At 36.6% G+C, this 22178-nt stretch overlaps 2 protein-coding genes across 3 annotated transcripts; one reads left to right on the top strand and one right to left on the bottom strand.

Moving 5' to 3' along the window:
- Positions 1-1033: 1033 nt before the first annotated feature.
- LOC307134777 (tripartite motif-containing protein 16-like protein) lies at positions 1034-9089 on the bottom strand (the record flags this gene model as incomplete). The annotated part of the gene is made up of 4 exons (XM_079830774.1): positions 1034-1587; positions 5018-5150; positions 5258-5488; positions 9009-9089. 4 exons carry the CDS (start codon positions 9087-9089, stop codon positions 1034-1036), a joined length of 999 nt encoding a protein of 332 aa, XP_079686900.1.
- A 1629-nt stretch (positions 9090-10718) lies between these two features.
- Positions 10719-19348, top strand: LOC307134829 (junctional adhesion molecule-like). 2 transcript variants are annotated; one of them, XM_079830850.1, is made up of 8 exons: positions 10719-10955; positions 12330-12632; positions 12797-13111; positions 13245-13367; positions 13536-13625; positions 17102-17166; positions 17254-17394; positions 18069-19348. In XM_079830850.1, the coding sequence occupies exons 1-7, from the start codon at positions 10907-10909 to the stop codon at positions 17365-17367; spliced, it is 1059 nt and encodes a 352-aa protein (XP_079686976.1). In that variant the 5' UTR covers positions 10719-10906; the 3' UTR covers positions 17368-17394; positions 18069-19348. The 2 variants fall into 2 exon arrangements, with proteins under 2 accessions (XP_079686976.1, XP_079686975.1); XM_079830849.1 differs by having other exon boundaries at positions 18056-19330.
- The last annotated feature ends 2830 nt before the right edge of the window (positions 19349-22178 follow it).

Below are 22178 nucleotides of genomic sequence, written 5' to 3'. Positions count from 1 at the left end.
GAAGTATAATCAAAGTATCTAACGTAATTTCAAGATGTTTGCTATATTCAGAATACATCTATGACAAAGGGTTTCTAAAAACATGGCTTCTTAAAAAAAGTAATTTTTCTTCTTAATTTACCCCATGTTAGGGGTAAGTAGATCCGAGTCAGTAGGTAAGTTGAACCATCTAACTGAATCTGAATCAAACACATGTGAAATTGTAAAGATATTTACCTCTTTTAAAACCTTCAATAATAAAATTTCCTTTAACAAATAGTCGTATTTCTTTTCTTAAAGCTAACTTAAACAACATAAATCCAAACAAATGAAGCTTGAAATTTCACTATCTTTAATTGTTTGCATTTCTGAGACAATATGCTGAACACCAAAGTTGTAACCTTCCCAAAAAAGTGACTAAACAAAGTTTGTTGAGTAAAATAAAATAAAAACTGAATTAGAGTGAATTAATAAATGCCACTGAAACTAATAAAGATTTTAGTCAAAGGGTTCTTGGCATGGTAGTTTTTCTGCAGTGTTGAACATGTTATTGGGGACTACAGGTGTAAAGATATATATGATTAAGCATCTTCTGGTTCTTATCAGAGAAGGATTTGGCGTACTTGTACATTGTTCCTATCAAATAAACTCAAACACATTTTATTCAAGAAAATTATAAACTAATAATGAATAATAATTTTCTGAATATTGATATTCAGAATGTCGATTTAGCAATAAATAAATACACTAAGTTTTGTCCAGCTGGCATGTGTGGAAACTTTTAAACCATGTGTAATACAACTAGCCACACATTAGGTTGTGACCCACTTTTTCCAGCTTCTAACGCATCAATTTGAGGACAAAAATGTTCACTTGCTGCCTAATATATCCCACCCACTAACACTGTGATGAAGAGATAATCTGTGTTATTCAAGTCACCTGTCATATGTTATGCCTGATTGGTTTATATTGTATGATGTTGATAATGTTGGATAGGGTTAGATGTTGATTTTAGGTGAAGGGATCACAGATTTTCCCCCAGTAGCCTACTTGTTTATAGATCACACAATTTGACTGAGGAGAACGTATTGGTGTTGAACCCAGAGCACTCTGGGCTGAGCAGATCTCCAGAACCTGATGCACTGAACCAAAACCCAGGATAGAGGGGTTGAGTGAATGTGGTCTGGACACGGTGTAAGAGACTCACTGTATCAGAGACATTGTAGAAAGAAAGAGTTCCTGCTTTGTAGTCCACATACACACCTACCCTATGGGATAAAATGCCTGAGATCTCAGTTTTTATGCTCTTATGCCAGAAAACAGGCTTGGGAAAACACTGCAGACTCCAAGATGAGTTGTTGTTTCCGAACATGCCGACTATTCCCTTTCCTCTGCCACTCATGTCTTTATATGAGACTGATATGTGCACGCATCTCCCGCTCCACTCCACCTCCCAGTAGCAGCGTCCAGACACACTCTCCTTACAAAACACCTTGCAGGGGAACGTGTATCTCCCACAATGCTCAGGGTACGTCATCTGTCTGTTGCTCTCAGAGAGGACAAGGTGATCAATCATTGAGTTGGGATCGAGGGTAAAGCTGCAAAAATCTAAGAAAAAAATATCCAAGAATGTTGCGATTGTTGTTACACTAGCAATGAAAAAAGAATGTTTAAAGGCACAATATGTAAGATTTTTATAATATCCCAAAAACTACTAGAACAATGTTATATATTTTGTTGACTTGTGTACTTACATTATCCCAAACATTTCCAACAATGTTTAAATCCAGAGAAATCCTCTATTTTAACCAGTGTTATGGACCGGATAATTTCCTTGCGTCACCCATCAATGACGTCATATCTGCGCTACCCTTGATTTCCGTAGAAACCATGGAAACACCAAATATGCTTTAATATAGTATGTATTTTATAAGACAGCAATTGTTTGGATATACATTTATCAATAGAACACTAATCATTGTTATACAGAAACACGGTTAGTCGTATTGTTTGAATCGCTTGTTTTCTTGATTTACCATGTTTTTACCACGCCTCAGAGACACACTATATCAGCTTCCTCCATCATACAATATATCTTAAAATTAATTGCATCTCATTTAGCAACAGTCATTAAGTCACCCTGTTCTAATTAATATGATATTCTAATATCGATCTAGATCTAGAGTCTCTCATAGCAGCCGCAGAGCGAACGCACAGAGTAACGTTATAACAACTCTCAACACACTCAAATGTGTTTAGTATGATTGTTTAACCTCCTGGGACCCAGGAATAGACTTATATTAGAATTATATATCTGAGTGAATTTCTCTGACATCAAGTCACAGTTTTAAGTCTGGATGTCCTGTAAAGAGCACATTCGGGGCTTTGCAGAGAGACCAAAGTTTGTTTGGAGGCTTCACCGGGAACTTCTTCTTGGTCTTTAAAAATGACTGACATTAATGTTTAACACTCTTATGGAAATATGATAATATTTTGTAATTATAATTTAAATCTGATTAATTTCCAAATTGTTTGTTATGAATCAACATCTCAGGAAAATGTTATGGGGTTTCTAATGAAAACATTACTTTCTGTTATGAAACAGGGCATTGATTTCATAAATGTTCACTGTAGAGGACACCAGGACTTAAAGCATGTTTATCAGGCATTTTAGGAGACACAAGTGAATAGGGAAAGAAATTACATTTAATTATTCCTATAAAATATTAGATATTATTATGAAAATGTTGCCAATTATTACTCCCATTATTACAGTTCTTTCATTACATGTTGCTCCAAGAACACATTAATATGCAAATTAGATACAGTGTATAGATGCATTGCATTGAATGGGAAAGTCCAAGAATGGCCATTTTACCCACATATTGCATAAAGTAAAATGGTATATCAACTCATTCCGTTATATCTTTCATAACATAGTTCAGAATCATCTTCAAACAAAGTTTGTTTAAAACAAATCCTGAAACCTAAAAATTGATTGATGAATTAAAAATAAATGTCATTGTTTTTGCCTTTACATGGAATTTCATGTCATTTTATTTTTAAAATAACTGAGTCCTGGTATCAATATCATAACGTGAATAAAATAGAATTTTTCAAAAATGTCATTTTTTTCATTTGTTTCTTATGCTCTAGTCTAAACAATGTAATGACATTAAAAAAAACTTTTTTTTCCTGGGTCCCAGGAGGTTTAAGCATGTAAAACAGCACTGCGTTCCCCCACATACACAACGAAAAGAAGCGGAAGCGGCGACTGCAGCATAAGCAGAATAAAAGCTCAGAGACGGTGTTTGGCGCAGGTCTCTCTCATTAGCATTCACTCACAAGGGCTCTCGCGTGTCCTGCTTCATACCACCATAACACTAATAAAACTTTAATACATTCACCAGGGCCGTGCAGAGAGTTCTTCAGGGGCAGGGGCTCAAATGTAAAAAAGGGGCAATATATATATTGTACAGTTTCCATCATTGACATTAAATCCTCATATTAGAATGATTTCTGAATGATCATGTGACACTATGCTGAAAATCCAACTGTGATCACAAAAATAAATTATATTTTAAATTATTTTAAAATAGAAAACCATTATTTTAATATATTTCACAATATTGCTGTTTTTTTATCAAATAAATGCAGGCTTGAAGAACATAAGAGACTTCATAATGCAGCATAATATTCAAAAATGTTAACGTTAATATAATAAAGTCCTTTCACGTAACCATTTCGCCAGCCTACACTTCACATAAAGGCCTGTAGGTGCCGGTGGCACTTGGGTTTTGTTAACTTTGATAGTTTCATGAAATAGTAAACGGTGTATCAATATAGGCTACATAAATACAAGTGAATTTAACACTACTTACCATTAATGCGACTTTTGCTGCTGCATGGTTTTGTGCAGGGATTTGTTTGTTGTCTGTTAAAATCCATTTTGTCAGTGATGCAATTAATAAAATGAGACAAACCGCAGGAAATCGTTCCACAAACGTTAGTTCGTCTGTCCGTGTCATTTTTAACCGATTTATGAATAAGAACAGAAAATTACCGCTCCACTTCACATCGCCCAATGGAATTTGAACTTGCTTTGCCAGATCACGATTGGTTGGTGTATTATACACTAACAAACGGGCATTGGTGATTGTGTAATACTTTAAAATATATAATATATAGATGTGTAATTAAATCAACACATTAGCTCTGATTATGGATGAAAAAAAAAATATTGGTTTACTTTTTCCCCGTAAGGCCACACACTCTCTGAAAGGACCATATTTGGCTCGAGAGCCGTTTCCGAACAGAGGAAAATCAGCTGTCAATCAAAACGCACGCAACCCATAGCAACGCGTTATGGCAACGCCTCAACAGAAATTGTCCGACTTTTGAGCCTTTCGTTACTATTGTATGCATTGTCATGTTATAATAATCACATTTATTTAGTTTTATTGACCACGATATTATCATTGATATTTGTCTGAGAGGGGCACTTTTGATTCATTTTGAAAAAGGGCAGGGGCTCGAGCACCCAAAGCCCCCCCCTCTGCACGTGCCTGACATTCACTCATTCATGAACATGATTTCCCGTCTGATTCCTTTCCATCGTCTGTGGAGGTGAAGAGTCAAGACTACAACTCCCATGATTCCACACTCATTCACGGCATCATCAAGCTGTGCCTTTGTTTTGAATAAGCGACCTCTAGTGGCGAAACTTACATACTGTGCCTTTAATACTATTTTGTAAACTCAAATAGAGTACATTTAAATTTTAAATAATACACAGTACTAAGGTGTAAAAAAAATGTAGGCCTACTTACACTGTTTAAAGTGATTTCTGGATCTTGGTAAAATCTGAATTCTTGCCACTATGGAATAAAGATCAAGTTTACAGTAATACTGTATGCATGCTGTACATGTAGGCCTAGTGCAAAATAAAATGAAATAAAACATATGTTCATTCACAACAAGAAAAAACTTGTGAGAGAGAACTCCTTAAAATGATTTGATGCATGATGAATTCTCTCACCAACAGAGATGATTTTACTGATGTCCTCCTGACATGAATGTTCAAAGTGTTGTTTTAGATCAGAGAGAGATTTCCTCAAGCCATCAAATGTATCCAAGGATGACTTCTCGGATTCAGAAGTAGCAGAGTGATTCTAGAAAGTTCATATTAATTTAGACTATGTTGCTATATTTACAATTTGCATTATATATTCCCATGCATGTTTGCACTGGACCAGAGAAGATGCCTCAGCGGTTTTACCTTGAAATGAAAATGTTCCGCTGTGTGTGAATGTTGATCCAGCTCTGCGTCTCTCCTCTCAAGCTCAGCGATCTCCTGCTCCAGCTGCTTCACGAGTCCTTCCGCTCGACTCACTTCAGTCCTCTCCTGATCTCGGATCAGCTCTGTCACCTCATGCTGTCTTTTCTTGATAGAGAGGATCATCTCAGTGAAGATCTTCTCATTGTTCTCCACTGCGGTCTGAACGGAGAGCTGAGTGAGGAGACACAGAGAGACAGGTTTAGATTTAGGTCTGCTCCTCAAAATGATCCTAGCTGCTTTTGTGTCACCATTCATTGTTATTGCATGGAAAAGAGCCAAAGAGTGAAATGATCTTCATATGTTGCACAGAAGAAAGAAAGAACATGTTAAGAACTGCATGAAGGTGGGTAAAGGGTTAATTTTCATTTTTGACACCTTTATTTAACCCAACAAAACAGTGAACATTGTTATATATTACCTTAAATATTGTTACAATTTAAAACAACTGATCTCTAGTTTAATATATATTTAAAATGTAATTGATTCCTGTGATGCTGAATTTTCAGCATCATTACTCCAGTGTCACATGATCACATGAACATTTCTGTTTATTATCAAGGTTGAAAACAGTTTTTTGGTGTCGGAAACATTTGATCAATAAAAAGATTAAAAGAACAGCATTTATTTGAAATAAAATATTTTGTAACATTATGACTTTACTACCACTTTTGACCAATTTAATGCATAATAAATAAAAGTATTAATTCTTTAAAAAATATATAAAATCTTACTGACCCTAAACTTTTGAATGGTAGTGTACCCTATAGTGAAAAATAAACATTTATTTTATGCTAAGTATACTACATATACGTTTACATATTTATGTATTTAATATAAATACCCTGCAATTGTACTGTTGGTATACTCAGGCATAACATTATCCTAATATTGTGTTGGTCCCCCTTTTGCTGCCAAAACCGCCCTGACCCGTCGAGGCATGGACTCCACTAGACCCCTGAAGGTGTGCTGTGATATCTGGCACCAAGATGTTAGCAGTAGATCCTTTAAGTCCTGTATGTTGCGAAGTGGGGCCTCCATGGATCGGACTTGTTTGCTCAGCACATCCCACAGATGCTCGATTAGATTGGTTTCCCACAGAACATTGCCCAAAGCATCACTGCCTCCCCTCGGCTTGTCTTCTTCCCATAGTGCATCCTGGTGCCACCCGGCCATCCACGTGATGTAAAAGAAAACGTGATTCATCAGATCAGGCCACCTTCATCCATTGCTCCGTGGTCCAGTTCTGATGCTCACGTGCCACTGTTGGCTCTTTCGGCGGTGGACAGGGGTCAGCATGGGCACCCTGACTGGTCTGCGGCTATGCCGCCCCATACTCAACAAACTGCGATGCTCTGTGTATTCTGACACCTTTCTATCAGAACCAGCATTAACTTCTTGAGCAATTTGAGCTCCAGTAGCTCGTCTGTTTGATTGGACCACACGGGCCAGCCTTTGCTCCCCACGCGCATCAATGAGCCTTGGCCGCCCATGACCCTGTGGCCGGTTCTCCACTGTTCCTTCCTTGGAGCACTTTTGATAGAGACTGACCACTGCAGACCGGGAACACCCCACAAGAGCTGCAGTTTTGGAGATTCTCTAACCCAAGAGATAATCAGTGTTACAGTTTTTTACGATCGCTATGACAATTTTTTCAATACTTTTAACAATTTTTCTAAACTCTTAACACACCAACACACCTACATCACACAATTGCCAAAACGGTTAATTTCATGCTCAAAAATAATTTTCAAAATGCAATACAGTTTTTTACAGACGCTAGGACACATTTCTCAATACTTACGTCACTTTTACACACAGTTCTCCTAGCCAACTTTCAGCTTGGCAAAGCAGTTCATTTCACATTCAAAATGCACTACAACTACCAAACACTTTATTCAGGTCTCAAATCAACTCATTCTTCCAGAACACTAGCAAAGGTTGACAGCCGACAAACACACTTTGTCACCCACAAAAACCAAAAAAACACTAACAACATGTAGCATTATACAATGTTTTCTTGTGTAAAACAAGGACACATCTCTGTTTATAATTCACTGCAATATATGTTACTGGAATGAATCAGACATGATGCAGAATTCGTCAATATTTTATGTCGTTTATTTATTTATTCATTTTTTTGCAGTTTTTTGAGTAATTCTCAAAATATAAGAATTTGTAAACACACCATCCACCATCTACAATAAGAATCAGCTGTGGCTGGTCCAATTGTTTTTATAGCATTTCATTTTAAGATTTAAAATATATTTCATGAAAATATTACTGTAGGAATGTAGAAAATTGCTGTCTTATTCAGTTTTGTATCATGTTATTGTTTTGAACATAGGTTTAACAGTTTTGAAAACATGTAGGCCTGTACGTACAAAGAGTTTTGGCAGTTGTTGTGTCTGAGTGAGAAAAGAATTCATGAAATTTGAGAGATGCAGTCATTGAATGCATTTTGTGCCAAAGCAATGATAATTGATCCTCAGTTTAGCCCACATAGACTTCTGTTGTGCTCACTGTGTGAAGACTTTTGCAAAAGTGACCTAAGTATTGAGAAATGTAGCGTCTGTAAACAACTGTAATTCACTAACACAATACACTATGTCTACCAAAACCATAACACGTTATCTTATGTTCTCTGCATAACTTCAATCTGCTGTTTCTCAGTAACAATGAAATATAATACAGGAGATATCATTGATTTCAATTCACAATATAAACAGCGTTGTACCTTGACTTTAGCCTATAAGGTTAGGTTTAGAACATGTTGTTATCTCTTCTGACATTAAAGCATTGGTAAATTTGGCAGTAAAAATCCATTGTTTTGGTCTTGGTTGAGCTTGTGTGTAAAAGAAGTTCAAGCATTTTAAATTTGTGTTAACTGTATGCATTTCGTGTAAAGCAACACAAAATGTGTTAATTGTATAGCTTACACAGACAGATGTTGTGCTAACTGCGTTAAGAGTTTAGGAAAATTGTTAAAAGTATTGAAAAAATTGTCATAGCGATTGTAAAAAACTGTAATCACTTCACCTTCACATGTTTATCCCTGATCGGTGTACAGTATATCCAGAAATAGTGCTGAGGTCCAACTAAAGATATACTTAAGTATATTTGATTGTGCTACAGTGGAACTATTGCAAGTATACTTGAAGTACACTTTAAATATCTTGCATTTAAAGACACATTTTAGGCATAACATTAAGAAATGTGCATTGTGCAATAAAGAAGTGCTCCAAATAAAGTTTAATTATAATATTTATATCAGTAAGTCTCAAGTGATATGTCAGTAAATATGTTAATGGTTGTGTAGTATACTATACTATATGTAGTATACTGTAGTTTACTTGAAATAAACATATTTTAAATACATTTTGGTATAATAAAAAAAAAATCACTAGGGTCCTTAAAGGGATAGTTCACCCAAAATTCTGACATTATTTACTCACCCTCAAGTTGTTCCAAACCTGTATGAATTTCTTTCTTCTGCTGAACACCAAACCAAACAGTTGACAGACCTCATTGACTTCCGTAGTACTTTTTCCCCATACTATAGAAGTCAATGGGGTCCATCAACTGTTTGGTTACTGACTTTCTCCAAAATATCATATTGTTCAACAGAGGAAAGAAATTTTTTTGAGTTAACTATCACTTTGAATGAATGACAAAGTAAAAGACCATCTCTAACCTTCAGTGTGTTCACAGCCTGTTTCAGCTCCTCTATCGTTTTCTGTTTCTCCTGGACTTTGTGCTTGATTGTGCTCTGCATCTTCTGAATGTGATTCTGTGGAAGAAAACACACACACACACACACACACACACACACAAACAAATATTCCTTTATGACTTCAGGGACAGAGTGGACATTAATTGATACTGGGTTCTCAATGTGATGCCGTAAATAAAAAGTGAAACTTCAGTCATGTGGTTGGATAGCAGGTTTGTTAGGTCTGGTTGAGGTTTCCTAGCTACAGTAACCAGTGCCTCATAATACTCTGAGTCTTGAGATGAGGGCAATACCAGTTTCCAGGTCCTAAATTCATTCATTCTCTACCTTTCTTTTTAATAGTAAGAATATATAAACAATGTTCTTAAGTAAATAAAACATAATATAATGTAGTTCAGTTGATGCTTTAATATATTAACACAAAAAATAGAAAAAATAATAAAATATTTATTTCAAAATTTAACAAAACCTTCATCTAACGGTGTTAATACTTACAGTGTTGACAATGGTCCAACAGACTTAAAGGATCTGCTGCTAACATCTTGGTGCCAGATACCACAGCACACCTTCAGGGGTCTAGTGGAGTCCATGCCTCGACGGGTCAGGGCTGTTTTGTCAGCAAAAGGGGGACCAACACAATATTAGGTCATAATGTTATGCCTGATGGGTGTATATCCGTATGCTGTAAGGTTAATATTATTTTTTTACAGTCTATGGTTAAGACGGCTAGTATAGTGGTCTGTTGGCATCTCCATGTGGTCCTGTTTGGTATTGCAGCTTGACTTGTACAACAAATCCTCCGTTTTTGCTGTTGCACTGTATGCATGAATTGTGAATTATGAAAATGAAAAAGTGTTTTTAATTTACCTTGAAAAAAAGCTTGCAGAAAATACAGTTTTGTAAGAATCATCCTCAAACTTAATCCTGAACTTGGTCAAACAATCTTTATTTCAAATGTTTTAAGCCTTTTTTTCTTAAACACAGCCCTAGAACATTTTACATCATAGTTCTGAAACCCATCCAGACGTATTCTTTGACAAAAATGCGATTTTCTCAGCTTTTTGTTTAAAATGTTTTTGTTTTGTTTTTAAAAAAATGAAACTTACCCACATTCAAGTGTTGAAAGGATGCAGGAAGCTAGTGTAAAATGTTTTTAAAATGGAAAGAGTTAAAGTAAAGTTAAAGGTATAGTTCAAGTATAAAAATTAATACCTAAATTGGAACATAGTAGTATACTTAAAGCGCAAAAATAGTATATACATAGTAAACTAAGTATGATGGTATGTTCACTTAAAGAAAACTTACTAGTATACTATGCGGCTACTAAACTAGTTCACTGTGATTACACTTCAAAGTGCACTTTCATAAACTAAAAAAAAAAAGTACAACAAATGTTAAAATAGTAAACTAGTATACTTATAAGTTCACTTGTAGCACAGATGCAGTACAAATGGGAAACGTGAAATAGTTTTGCACTTAAAGTTTACTACTGTTACACTTATAGTACACTTAATAGCAGTAATGTTAATATTGCATTGCATTATAAAACGGTAGTGCAACTTTATTGTGTGGGCATGTGTGTGATTGATATGAATAGATGTGTTTTAAGGAAGCATCTGAGTGTATTTGTGTGTGTGAGGGCATCTGTGGTTTCATGTGGAAAATGACACTGCACAAATGTGAGAATATATAAATATGTGTGATCTGCAAGAGCTGCTGATCTGTGCTCTTCTTCTGTTTTCTTATGCAGCTTCGTTTAGGCTTTTACAGAATATAAAACAGGAAGTTGGGGTTTCTGCTGGAAGTGTTAACAGGACCTAATAAAATAGAGTCGTGCCATTAGTGAGTGAGAATCAGTCATGAGGGACCATTTATATCTTTTCTTCTTTATGATTCATTTTAGCACTGGTAAGTTAAATTTTATTAGTATTGATTTATTTATTTATTTATTTTAATTTAGGAGGAATTGGTGTGAGATCAGTGTGAAGTGGTTAAAGTTCAGTTTTTAAAAAAAATAAAGAATAAATAATAAAATAATAAAAAGAATCTTTTAAGAACATTGTATTTTGTAGTTTTTCTAAGACCGGACTGTGTCTGTTCACACCTGCAGAGCGTTGAGTTAATCTGTATTGTAGAGACATTCAAACTGAAATGATCTTTGAGTTCCTAAAGGATGAAATGGACAGTTTGGTCGTTTTATGTGGTGACCGGGAGGGACATTTTTGGTTTATTTGTCATGGCCACGAGTGAAATGCATTAAACAACCTGTGCAGTCATAACCTGGAATTATCATAATGAATAGGCCTATAATAATTATTTTTCCTATTTTATTTAGAAAAAGCGCTGAATTAAAAATGATTTGTATATTTGCCTATTATATTGTATTGCACACGATGATGCCTATAGACAGAAAGCATCCGAATGATGTTTGTTATCAATAAATTATAAAAGAATATGTAAGAACATAAAATAGTATAGGCCTACAAGAAGACATCCATCCCATTTCACAGCCTTTTAAAGCTAAACTGTTGTTATAATATTAATATTAAATATTGAAAAATAAATCTATATTCATAAAAATATTATTTAATAATGTGTATTATTATTATTATTATTATTATTATTATTATTATTATTATTATTATATAATTTATTGTCTGTCACAAAGACTGAAATCACTTTGAATTATTGTCACTTTAAATTGTGAAATAAATGAATAAATAGTGAAGTAGTGTATACAGACACTAAAAATTGTATTTGTGCACAAATGGGAAAAAACTTAATCTGAAGAGATTTGAGCAACATTGTCTTTCTACGTTCATTAAAAGTTCTAAAGGTTTAAATGAAGATCCTCACAAAATGTTCAAAATTATGTTTAATTCACATTTACATCATTTACATTGCATTGAAATACAAGTTTCTGATAGAGATTAAGTTATTGATATTAAAATGCCATACATTCATACATAATTTAAATTGTTGATACTGGATGAATGGCATTTTAATATCAACATTTGATCTCTGATGAAGGATTTTCTATCAGAAACTTGTAGTTTAATGGCATGCAAATTATGTATGAATGTATAGCATTTTAATATCATAACAAATATCAACCTCAATTAATATCCACTTTTAAAGAATAGAAATATAATTACTTAGAGATCTAATAAGCTCAATAAAGTCTTGCTCATTAACAGAAACCTGAAGGCTCTTCTCAGTTTTCATCTGATTATTATATATTCCAGTAAAGCGTTTGTTATTAACAAACTCTCTTGTTCTCAGGCTGTATTCTTACAGATGAGAGTCGGACGACAGTAATAACAGCGTACACAGGTGGTTCAGTGCTGCTGCCCTGCTCCTGTGCTGACCCTCAGTCTAAAGTCGACACATTCACCTGGCAGTTTAACACCGGACGCCAATGGATTCAAGTATTTGAGGATGAGAAGTTCAGCGGCAGACGTGAGCTGTTTAATGAAGGTTCTCCAAACAATCTGTCTCTTCTCATTTCTGACATCAGAGAGGAAGATCAGGGGAACTATATGTGTACGACTAAACAATACACATACATTCAGTTAATAGTTAAGGGTGAGTGAATGCTTCTTTAAAACAAAATTATTATTCAGAGAATAAAAAAGATAAAGAAACAGTGACAGACTTTAAATGTATCATCCATTGACATTTGAGTTTCACTTGTGCTTATACAATGAGGTCATTCATGTTTTTTTTTATATTTTTAAATATTTCTTTAGGCTGTAATTTGGTTCAGAACAGAGAGTCATGGACTGATGTGACTGGATATTCAGGAGAGTCTGTGGTTCTGCCCTGCTCCTGCACTGAACTACAGGCTAAACCTAAACAGATACGATGGGTGTATTATCTGAACACTAATGAGGAAATTTACCCAAATGAAAAGAGTGAGCGCCACAAGAACAGAGTCAAACTGTTAAATCAAACAACTCCAGGAAATCTCTCTCTACACATATCAGCACTGACCGCAGATCATGGAGGAGACTATGTGTGTTCTGTCTCATCTCAACATGTCTTCTACAGACTTCAGGTTAAAGGTAGTTTTGCTCTGTGTTGATGCTGTTACTTTGATCATCATTCATTTTGATTATGAAGAATCTAAACATTTAAAAGGATGAAATGTTGTTTGCATTGTTATATTATCATTGACAGTTATTCTCCTCTGAACAGAGAAACCACACATCCAGACAGTCTGTGTATCAACTCATCAACCTTCACAGCAAACACAAGAACTTACACATCAACCTTCACACCAAACACAAGAACTTACACCACCTCAACACACACCTGAGTGTAAGTCAGTTTGCTTTTCATTATTCAACGATTATGAGCATTATGCCTCATCATCTTGTTTGTAATTCATCATTTTGAATAATTATGCAAGCAGATTTTATGAGCTCATATTGTGGAAAATGTGTAGTCTACTGATTTTAAAATATGCATGTCGTCATGTTTTTTCAGTTTTATCCACAGATGTTTTCATTATTTTGGGGGTGATTCTCTCAGTCCTGTTACTGGCATTGCTGGCATTAATCTACTGGAGATGCAGAGGTACATGAACACACATAATCTCATGTTCTGTACAGATAAACTCATGAATGACTTGTAAATGACCAGGGCTGCATTTCCTGAAACCTTCTTAACCCTACGTCGTTCTTAAGTTATACCTTAAGCTGTACCATAATATTAATACGTGTTTCCTGAAACTTTCTTAGTTAAGTATGCCTTCTGTAAGTCATTTTAGATTAGATTCAGATTAGATTCAACTTTATTGTCATTACACAAGTACAAGTACAAGGCAACGAAATGCAGTTTAGGTCTAACCAGAAGTGCAATAGCAGCAAGTGCAGGATATACAACGTTTGCATAAGTGCAGGACATGGATATGTACTGAGTATATATAAATATGTCTATAAATAGAGAGATGGTTATTACTATAAACAGAATTTACAGGTGAATATGTACAGTGAATAATATACAGATGGTTAATACTATAAACAGAATTTACAGGTGGATATGTACTATGAATATAATATAATATACAGATGGCTATTACTATAAACAGAATTTTACAGATAGAGGTATACAATGATATGTTAGGCTAATATGAGGAATATGGCAGTGGATTAAGGTAGTGCAATAAATTATGGACAGAAGCTATCCGAAAAAAAAGTGTAAAAGTGCAGTGGAAGTGATTGCATATTACAGTTAGAAGTACGGTGCAAAATACAAATGTAAACAGTAGGTACTGTAAATAACAGTCGGCAGTGCAAATGAGCATAATACAGTTACGGTGTGGTAGTGCAAAATGAATAAGTAAACAGTTGTTACTGTAATAAACAGTCGGTAGTGCAAATAACAAAGTGAAGGTGGATGTGAGGTAGGAGAGTTATCAGTATATGAGGGGAGTGGATCAGCGGGGGTTTGAGTTCAGTAAGGAGACAGCTCTGGGGAAAAAACTGTTCTTAAGTCTGCTGGTCCTGGTCCGGTGGATCCTGAAACGCCTGCCGGAGGGCAGGAGAGAAAACAGTCTGTGGGCTGGGTGAGAGGAGTCCTTGAGGATGCTGCGAGCTCGATGCAGGCAGCGTTTCCTCTGGATGTGCTCGATGGCAGGCAGTGGAGTCCCTGTGATGCGCTGGGCAGTTTTCACCACCCGCTGCAGTGCCTTGCGCTCCGCAACAGAGCAGCTCCCATACCACACTGCCACACAGTTGGTCAGGATGCTTTCTATTGCGCAGCGATAGAAGTTCACCAGGATAGCCGAGGAGAGCTGATTCTTCCTCAGTGTCCTCAGGAAGAAGAGGCGCTGGTGAGCCTTCTTGACCAGGCTGGAGGTGTTGGTCGTCCACGACATGTCCGCCGAGATGTGGATCCCCAGGAACTTGAAACTGGAGACACGTTCAACAGCCATTCCATTGATGTGGATGGTGTCGTGTGTGCCTCTTGACTCCTTCCTGAAGTCCACGATGAGCTCCTTCGTTTTGGTGGTGTTGAGGAGCAGGTTATTATCAGCGCACCATGTGGCCAGGTGCTGGATCTCCTCCCTATAGGCAGTCTCATCGTTGTTGCTGATGAGACCAATCACCGTTGTGTCGTCCGCAAACTTGACGATAGAATTAGATCCATACACAGGCTTGCAGTCGGCGGTGAAGAGGGAGTAGAGAAACGGACTTAGCACACAGCCCTGTGGTACACCAGTGTTGAGTGTGATGGATGTGGAGCAGGTGGATCCTGAACGAACATTCTGGGGTCTGTCAGTTAGGAAGTCCAAAATCCAGTTGCACATTGAGGTATTGATGCCCAGGTCTCCAAGTTTGGCAATTAACTTGGTTGGGATGACAGTGTTGAATGCTGAGCTGAAGTCAACAAACAGCATGCGTGCGTAAGTGTTCTTATTGTCCAGGTGAGTGAGCACAGAGTGCAGTGCCATGGAAACGGCATCCTCTGTGCTCCTATTGCTGCGGTAGGCAAACTGGTGTGAGTCCAATGTGGATGGTAGATTTGTTCGTAAGGTTGGTCTGGATCACTCTTAGCTATACCTTATCACTGACAGTTCATTCCGATAGTGGCCAATGTTTCTTTACATCTCAGTCTATATGAATATAATTCTGTTAATTGAAGTGTTTTCATGCAAAGAATACAATTGTCATTACACTGATGTTTGTTAGCTTTTTACTTAAATTATCCAAAGGTACATCAGCTGGCAAACCATTATAGTCTATTTAAAGGGAATGGTTGTGGAGGGGAGTTTGGTCAAACTGTGGCAGTGATACAGTGAATAGTTGTGCTAAATCAAAGACATCCGTGAAAATTTCATCCGTAAAAACTTTAGTCCCCTGGCTACCATGTCAGAAGCCGTGTTTTTCCTTCTACCCGTGAAAGTGCACTGGAACGGCAGTCAAACCCGTGAACTCACTCGTACTAGATCGATGTACTCCCAGTTATGAGCTACCACAATTCCTCGAGCTCAGGCAGTTTGGCGTGACTTTGTCGGGAACGCTACAAAGCTGTGAGTCGTGGTTTGAAGTTGTAACTCACAGGTTCAAAAACCTGCCTGGAACGCAGCATTAGTTTGCAATTTGGATCATATTTATAAGATCTTACGAGTCCTGATAAATGCCATTTCAACTATTTCTCAAGTGCTTCTATTATAAAGAACACCGCTTTCTCACATAACACAGTTAAACAGACCCTGCATTGAGTGAATAATCGATTTTTGAGTCATTGATAAACCAGTTCAGCAGCACCGCCACGGACAGCAACGTCGCACTTAAGAAGGTATACCTTAAGCAACCTCCTAAGATGAGTTATACCTTTCTTCATAGCGCGCTAAGAGACAACATTATCAGAAAATCCCAATAGTTTCCAGCCCAGCTCTCTCGAAACACTATAGAATAATAGGTACAAAACCAACTAATTTTACAACATATTTAGACTGATGTCTCTGACAAGTTGACAAGTTACAATTGACAAGTTATCTCGTATTTTATGAGAAAACGCTTCCTGTGTTATCCGGCTTTCTGTGTTATCACTGTTATAAGGTAGGGTAATGCTATTAGGCTACGCATCTCCCAAACGTAACTTACAGTATCTCCAGATAAAAACACAGGCAAAAAAGAATCCCATATGCAAGCAGATGCAAATTAAAAATAATGCGATCATCAACAATACATAGCATATAAATCAAAACGTTCAAATGTTACGAGTGAAATGTCGACCCGGGAAGTAGTTAAGACTGTGAAGCTTTGGGGAGGTTGATGGACTCAGTCTACTCCATCTGTGTTTTGATCATCGCACTGGATCTGATCCAGATGTAGTCTTTGACAAAAAAGTGATTTTTTTCTTTAGCTTTTTACTCAAAATGTTGCATTTTTTTAACATTCAAGTGTTGATAAATTTTTTGTACACATTTTTTGATATATTGCATGTTCTGGGGGCCATGACATTTTGTGAAAATTTTGTGTGGTTTTTTTAACGCTGACAGGGAAAGAGTTAAAACATTCTGGCTAAGATATTTTATGTTGTAGGAGGCAGAAATGTGAAAAAGGAGACCAGTGATGATGAGGAACTCAATAGAAAACAAGACGATCAGGTCAGCACAAACTCACTGTTGCTCAATGGTTACTTAAAACATGTAATACTGAGTCTGTAATAATCCTTTCTTTCCATCTCTCTCCAGGATGAGGTGTTGTATTCTGCTGTAGTCCATGTTAAAAGCGCATCCACATCAGCTCACACACAGAGTAACCCAGCAGAGGACACAGAGTACGCTCCAATCAAAGTCAAGCGCTAAACGCCAAAGAATATAGTCAAACTAATGGTGAGCATTTTAAAGAGAGAGAAACAACCATGTACATTTTATATTGAGGGTTTTGTGTAACCTCAGTTTGAGAAGAAAACGGATTTAGTAGTTGACATATTTAAGGTTTAAATTTGCCATGAAATGATTATTGATCTCATAATGAACAATTCATCCATACGTTTCATTTTTATTTCTATTTCTATTATATTGCACTTCATTGTAATTTTCACAGACAACAGCAGACAGGGAACACATATTCACTATGAACTAGGAGCACATATTCACTATGAACTAGTTGCTTATTAGCATGTTTATTACTAGGATATTGGCTGTTTGTTACTCATAAAGCACATATTAATGCCTTAATCTGCATGATCATATTCTACATCCCTTTACCCAACGCCATACCTAAACATAACCACTACAGCGCTACCTTACTTACTATCAATAAGCAGTAATTAGGAGTTTATTAAGCCAAAATTCATAGTTAATATTGAATGTGTTCCCTAAAGTGTTTCTTATATATACAGTACTGTGCAAAAGTCTTAGGAACCCAAAAATGGTTGAGTCATTTATTTGTATCTTTTGCTGTAGTGTATCACTAGGAAATATCAGTTTACATTTCCAAACATTCGATTTGCCATTAATTGTAATAATCCAGTGAGATTTGTGCACACAGAGTCTGACAACAGCCGGCATGATCTGATCTCACCATCATCGAGTCTGTCTGGGATTACATGAAGAAACAGAAAAAACTGAGACAGACTGAATCCAGAAGAACTGCGGCAACATCTCCACAATGCTTGAAGAAACCTTCCTGCAAAACTACAGTACTGTGAAGTTTGCCGATGTGTTTCATTGTGTCTCCTCATTAGTTCTCCCATGTGTTTGATTAATTAATCCCGTTCACCTGTGCCTCATCTATTATCTTGTTAGCGCGCCTGTTTGCCTGTGTATTTAAGCCTGTATTTAGTCCTGTTATTGTTGCGTTTAAATTCTTTGTGCAATAAATCCAGAAATCTGCTGCAATTGGAGCTACTTCCCTTGCAACTACCGTGTGGCAAGCTCTTCTAGAGTTAAGGCCGCTACATACTCCGCAAGAACAGAGAAAAAAGTTCTCGCTCCCAGGGCTGCGAGAACAAAATGACGTCAAATCCGCGCTCTGGGCCGCGCTGCTGCTTTGGGTCATCAACACTTCTAGTCCATTGGCTAAGTGGGCCGGATAATTGTTTTCTTTTCTTTTTTTGTGGTCGTTATTTTGGTTGGCTTAATTTTTTTATTTGTATTGAGTTTTCTTTTGTATTACTGTCACCAACTCTCAGTTCCTTTTGTGATTTTGACTGTTTTGTTAACAGTCACTATTAATTGGAGTGATTACCGCTATGCGGTATCAGTGATCTCGGTTATATTACAATCTTGAGCCGTGATAAGTTCTGAGTTTGATCTTTGCTTCTGTGACAGTATACGTTGCCTTCTTTAATTCATACTTTTACAGTTTGCTCATTTGAGTATTGTACGTTTTCTTGGTTTTGTTTATATCTGTTCAGTACTTTGATTCTGACTGTTTTGCCTGTTTGTTTGTCTTCTAATGTGATTCTCTTCCTTGTGTGCTTTGCAGGAGCTGAGTGTTCCTTGGGAGCGGGCTGGTGCTGGGTTGCACAGGCTTCACTTTAATACGGGTTGTTATTTATTGCTGTGTCATTATTTCTGGTCATTATTTGCAGTGATTCTTTGTGGATGTGATTCTGATTGGTGGGATTTCTTTTGTTCACTGGGTGCACCATACTAGCCCGCTTCTCATAAAGGAAGCCTCAGTCTCCTCCCTTGCATTGATTCATTTTTTGGTTTGTTTTCTTTTCCATCTGACTACAACAATTAAATGCTGTGTTTGGGATTTTACATTTTGTCAACTCTTTTTTAACTCTAATAAAAATATCTGTTTAAACGGAAACTCATGCCGCTTGCCCTTTCCAAGTGGAGCTAATTTGTGTGTTCTTTTAGATTATTTCCCCGTTTTCGGGGTGGCGTACATACAAATCAGCTACATACTACACAAACAATTATTAGTAATTGAGTCTGAGTGTAATCTTGTTCTTTAAAAAAATATATGCCATCCTTCATTCCCTCACTCGGCTACAGCAAACCTTTACAAATGTCATATCACCTTTTCGGTTTACACACACCACGACCAGAACACGAGACTAAAGGCTGGCCGTGTCCTCACGCCTCATCATGACTCAAAGAGCCAATTACATGCAAGCTTAAGAAAAAAATGGATGGTCAAACCATCCTTTCTGAGTTCTTCATCTGATATTGATGTTTGATTTATTTCATCAGTGACATTATTCAGGCTCTACAGGCATTTGACCAATCGGCTCACATAACAAACCTTCCCTCAGAAATCTATCACACAGGCCGCAGCACAACCGTTGTGTCCTACCGCCACTGAACTCAGAATTCACATTCAAAATATTTAGTGATCAAGCTTATGACCTTTGGTATTATGGTACACAACATGGGCAAAAGTATGGGGAGACTCTTCTTTCTTTTTAACAGGTAGGGATCTGTTACACTTATTTCTGCTAAAAAGTCTTTATCTTACCCCACAGAAGGAAATTCTAGAGAACTGAGAGCTCTTTTTTTGTGTTGTCATGCTGGAACAGAGAAAGAACCTCCCCAAACTGTTGCAACACATTTGAAAGCAGTGAGACACTGTTCATTTGTCATCCCATACTAGTTTTACAATTTAACATGAAGAATAGATGCATTATAGGATAGAAGTTTAAATGCCCATTTTACTTGTATTCACCCTAACAGAGCTTTGTGTCAATGTTAGTATGACAGTAATGTTCTGTCTTTCAGTTTTTTTATTTTAATGCTCACTGCATTTTGAGGATATGTAAAGTCACCTGATTAAAAGTGGCAACCATTGAAACAAGAGAAAAATCTTGTCTATAATTGTATGTAGAATATGAATCTACTAATGATAATTTTTTGAGTTATGTATTGAAACAGCCTTGTTTTGTGCAACATGTCTGAATGTTTGAAGCAAACTAACAAAAATAAACCAATCACTGTCATGTAAGATTTTATAGAGAAAATCTGCTGTTAAAGGACTGTTGGATGAAGATAGAAATGAGTGTCAACAAGAATAGAGGAAGGAAGCTGTTTCTCTGTCTCTGTCACTTTGTGTGTGTTGTCATCAAACCACAAAGTTGGTTTTGTTGTACATAAAACTGTAGTTATTTTGACATGTAGAGGCAAATGGACACTTTTTTCATTAAAATGTTTAAATAGCACTTTCACAAAGCTTGTGTAAATATAGAAAATAATTGTTCTGAATAATTAGTCATTCTTTCTGAAGGATTTAGTATTTGAGTCATTACTAGTGTGTGTTACCATGATCTTCACTTTTGTAAGTCCACTGAAGGCCCACATGTAGTGATGGGACATTTGAACCGAGGCGTCGGAGCTTGTGTCGAGAATAAATGGGCGTGCCTGATGAAGCCCCGATTCGAGGCTTGTGTTGTTAACTGAGAAATCACGTGACCAATGACAAACGAGGCCTCGGTTTGAGTAAAAAACATCATTGGTTTGGTCTGAGTGACGCTTCGGGTTCAAAACTCGTGTCACATTGAGGTTGTTGTGGCGTTTCAGAGAAGTGTCAGGAGTAGTAGAAGTGTGTGTCAGAGATTTGTGCCACTGTCATTATTGTAGTTCATATGTGTTAGTGCTATATATTATTACATTATACTACAGTATAGCCTACTACATTATTACTATTAGGTTAGATCGTTTTTCTCTAATGTTTTATGTGTCCTTTGGAATCTGCTGGATAGGTTGATCACAGTATAAATAAATATTTAATTAACAGTGTCTGACAGTTGTCTTTGTGCAAGTAAAGTCAGACAGAGAAAGATGCATATTTTATTTTATACCCAGTCAAGGGACAAATGTCTGCTCAGGTCATTGACTCAGGATTAATGGATTTGTCTATTTTAGCCGCGTTTCCACCGAAATTACCCGGAACTATTTGTACCAGGAACTTTTTTCCCAGGAACTTTTTCTCCCCCAGACCTGCTACAATCTGCGTTTCCATCGCGGTCTAAAGTACCGGGGAGATTAGGCAAAATAGTCCGGTGACGTGGGAATGCGCGCGGCTGCTTCTCCCAGTCACCGACGGACAGTAATCACTTTTGCGCGATACTGTCTGCAACAATAACAAGTGTAGTTGATGCAAGCAGCGCTGCTTTTGCTGATTATGTACACACATTACCAACACTCCTTATTTAAACGTGCACTTTCACCTGGTTTGACCATTTTAATGCAAAATGGGATGATGGGCAATCCAAAATCTGAATGTGTTGTAATAGCTCAATTCCAAAACAAAATATTTTCTATAAAAGGATAATGAGGTTTCAGTCATTCATGACAGATGTGTGAAAAGTTAATTGAATGAAAACAATAGACTGAATTAAGCGGTTGAAAGATTAGGTACTAGACTGCAAGTATTTTATTTTTTATCACAATAACATCTCTTAACATTCACAAAAAAAAAAAAAAAAGTCACATGACTAGTTTTACAATATGCTTCATTAAATGCATAATTTTAGAGACTTCTTCCTCAAATTTGAAATGAAGCAGGACCACACTTATGGCTTCACTTAAGTTGTGGTTATAAGTTATTATACTACATTCACATAGTTATACATTAAAAAATATAATATTTGGGTTTTCTAGATATGTTTATGTGCATTTTCAGAAAGACTTGCGAGCAGCAGCCCTTTTATTTGCTTCCTACA

Source organism: Gobio gobio (assembly GCF_949357685.1).
Source record: "Gobio gobio genome assembly, chromosome: 12".
Classification (NCBI taxonomy): domain Eukaryota; kingdom Metazoa; phylum Chordata; class Actinopteri; order Cypriniformes; family Gobionidae; genus Gobio; species Gobio gobio.
This window is presented reverse-complemented; position numbering and strand designations above follow the sequence as displayed.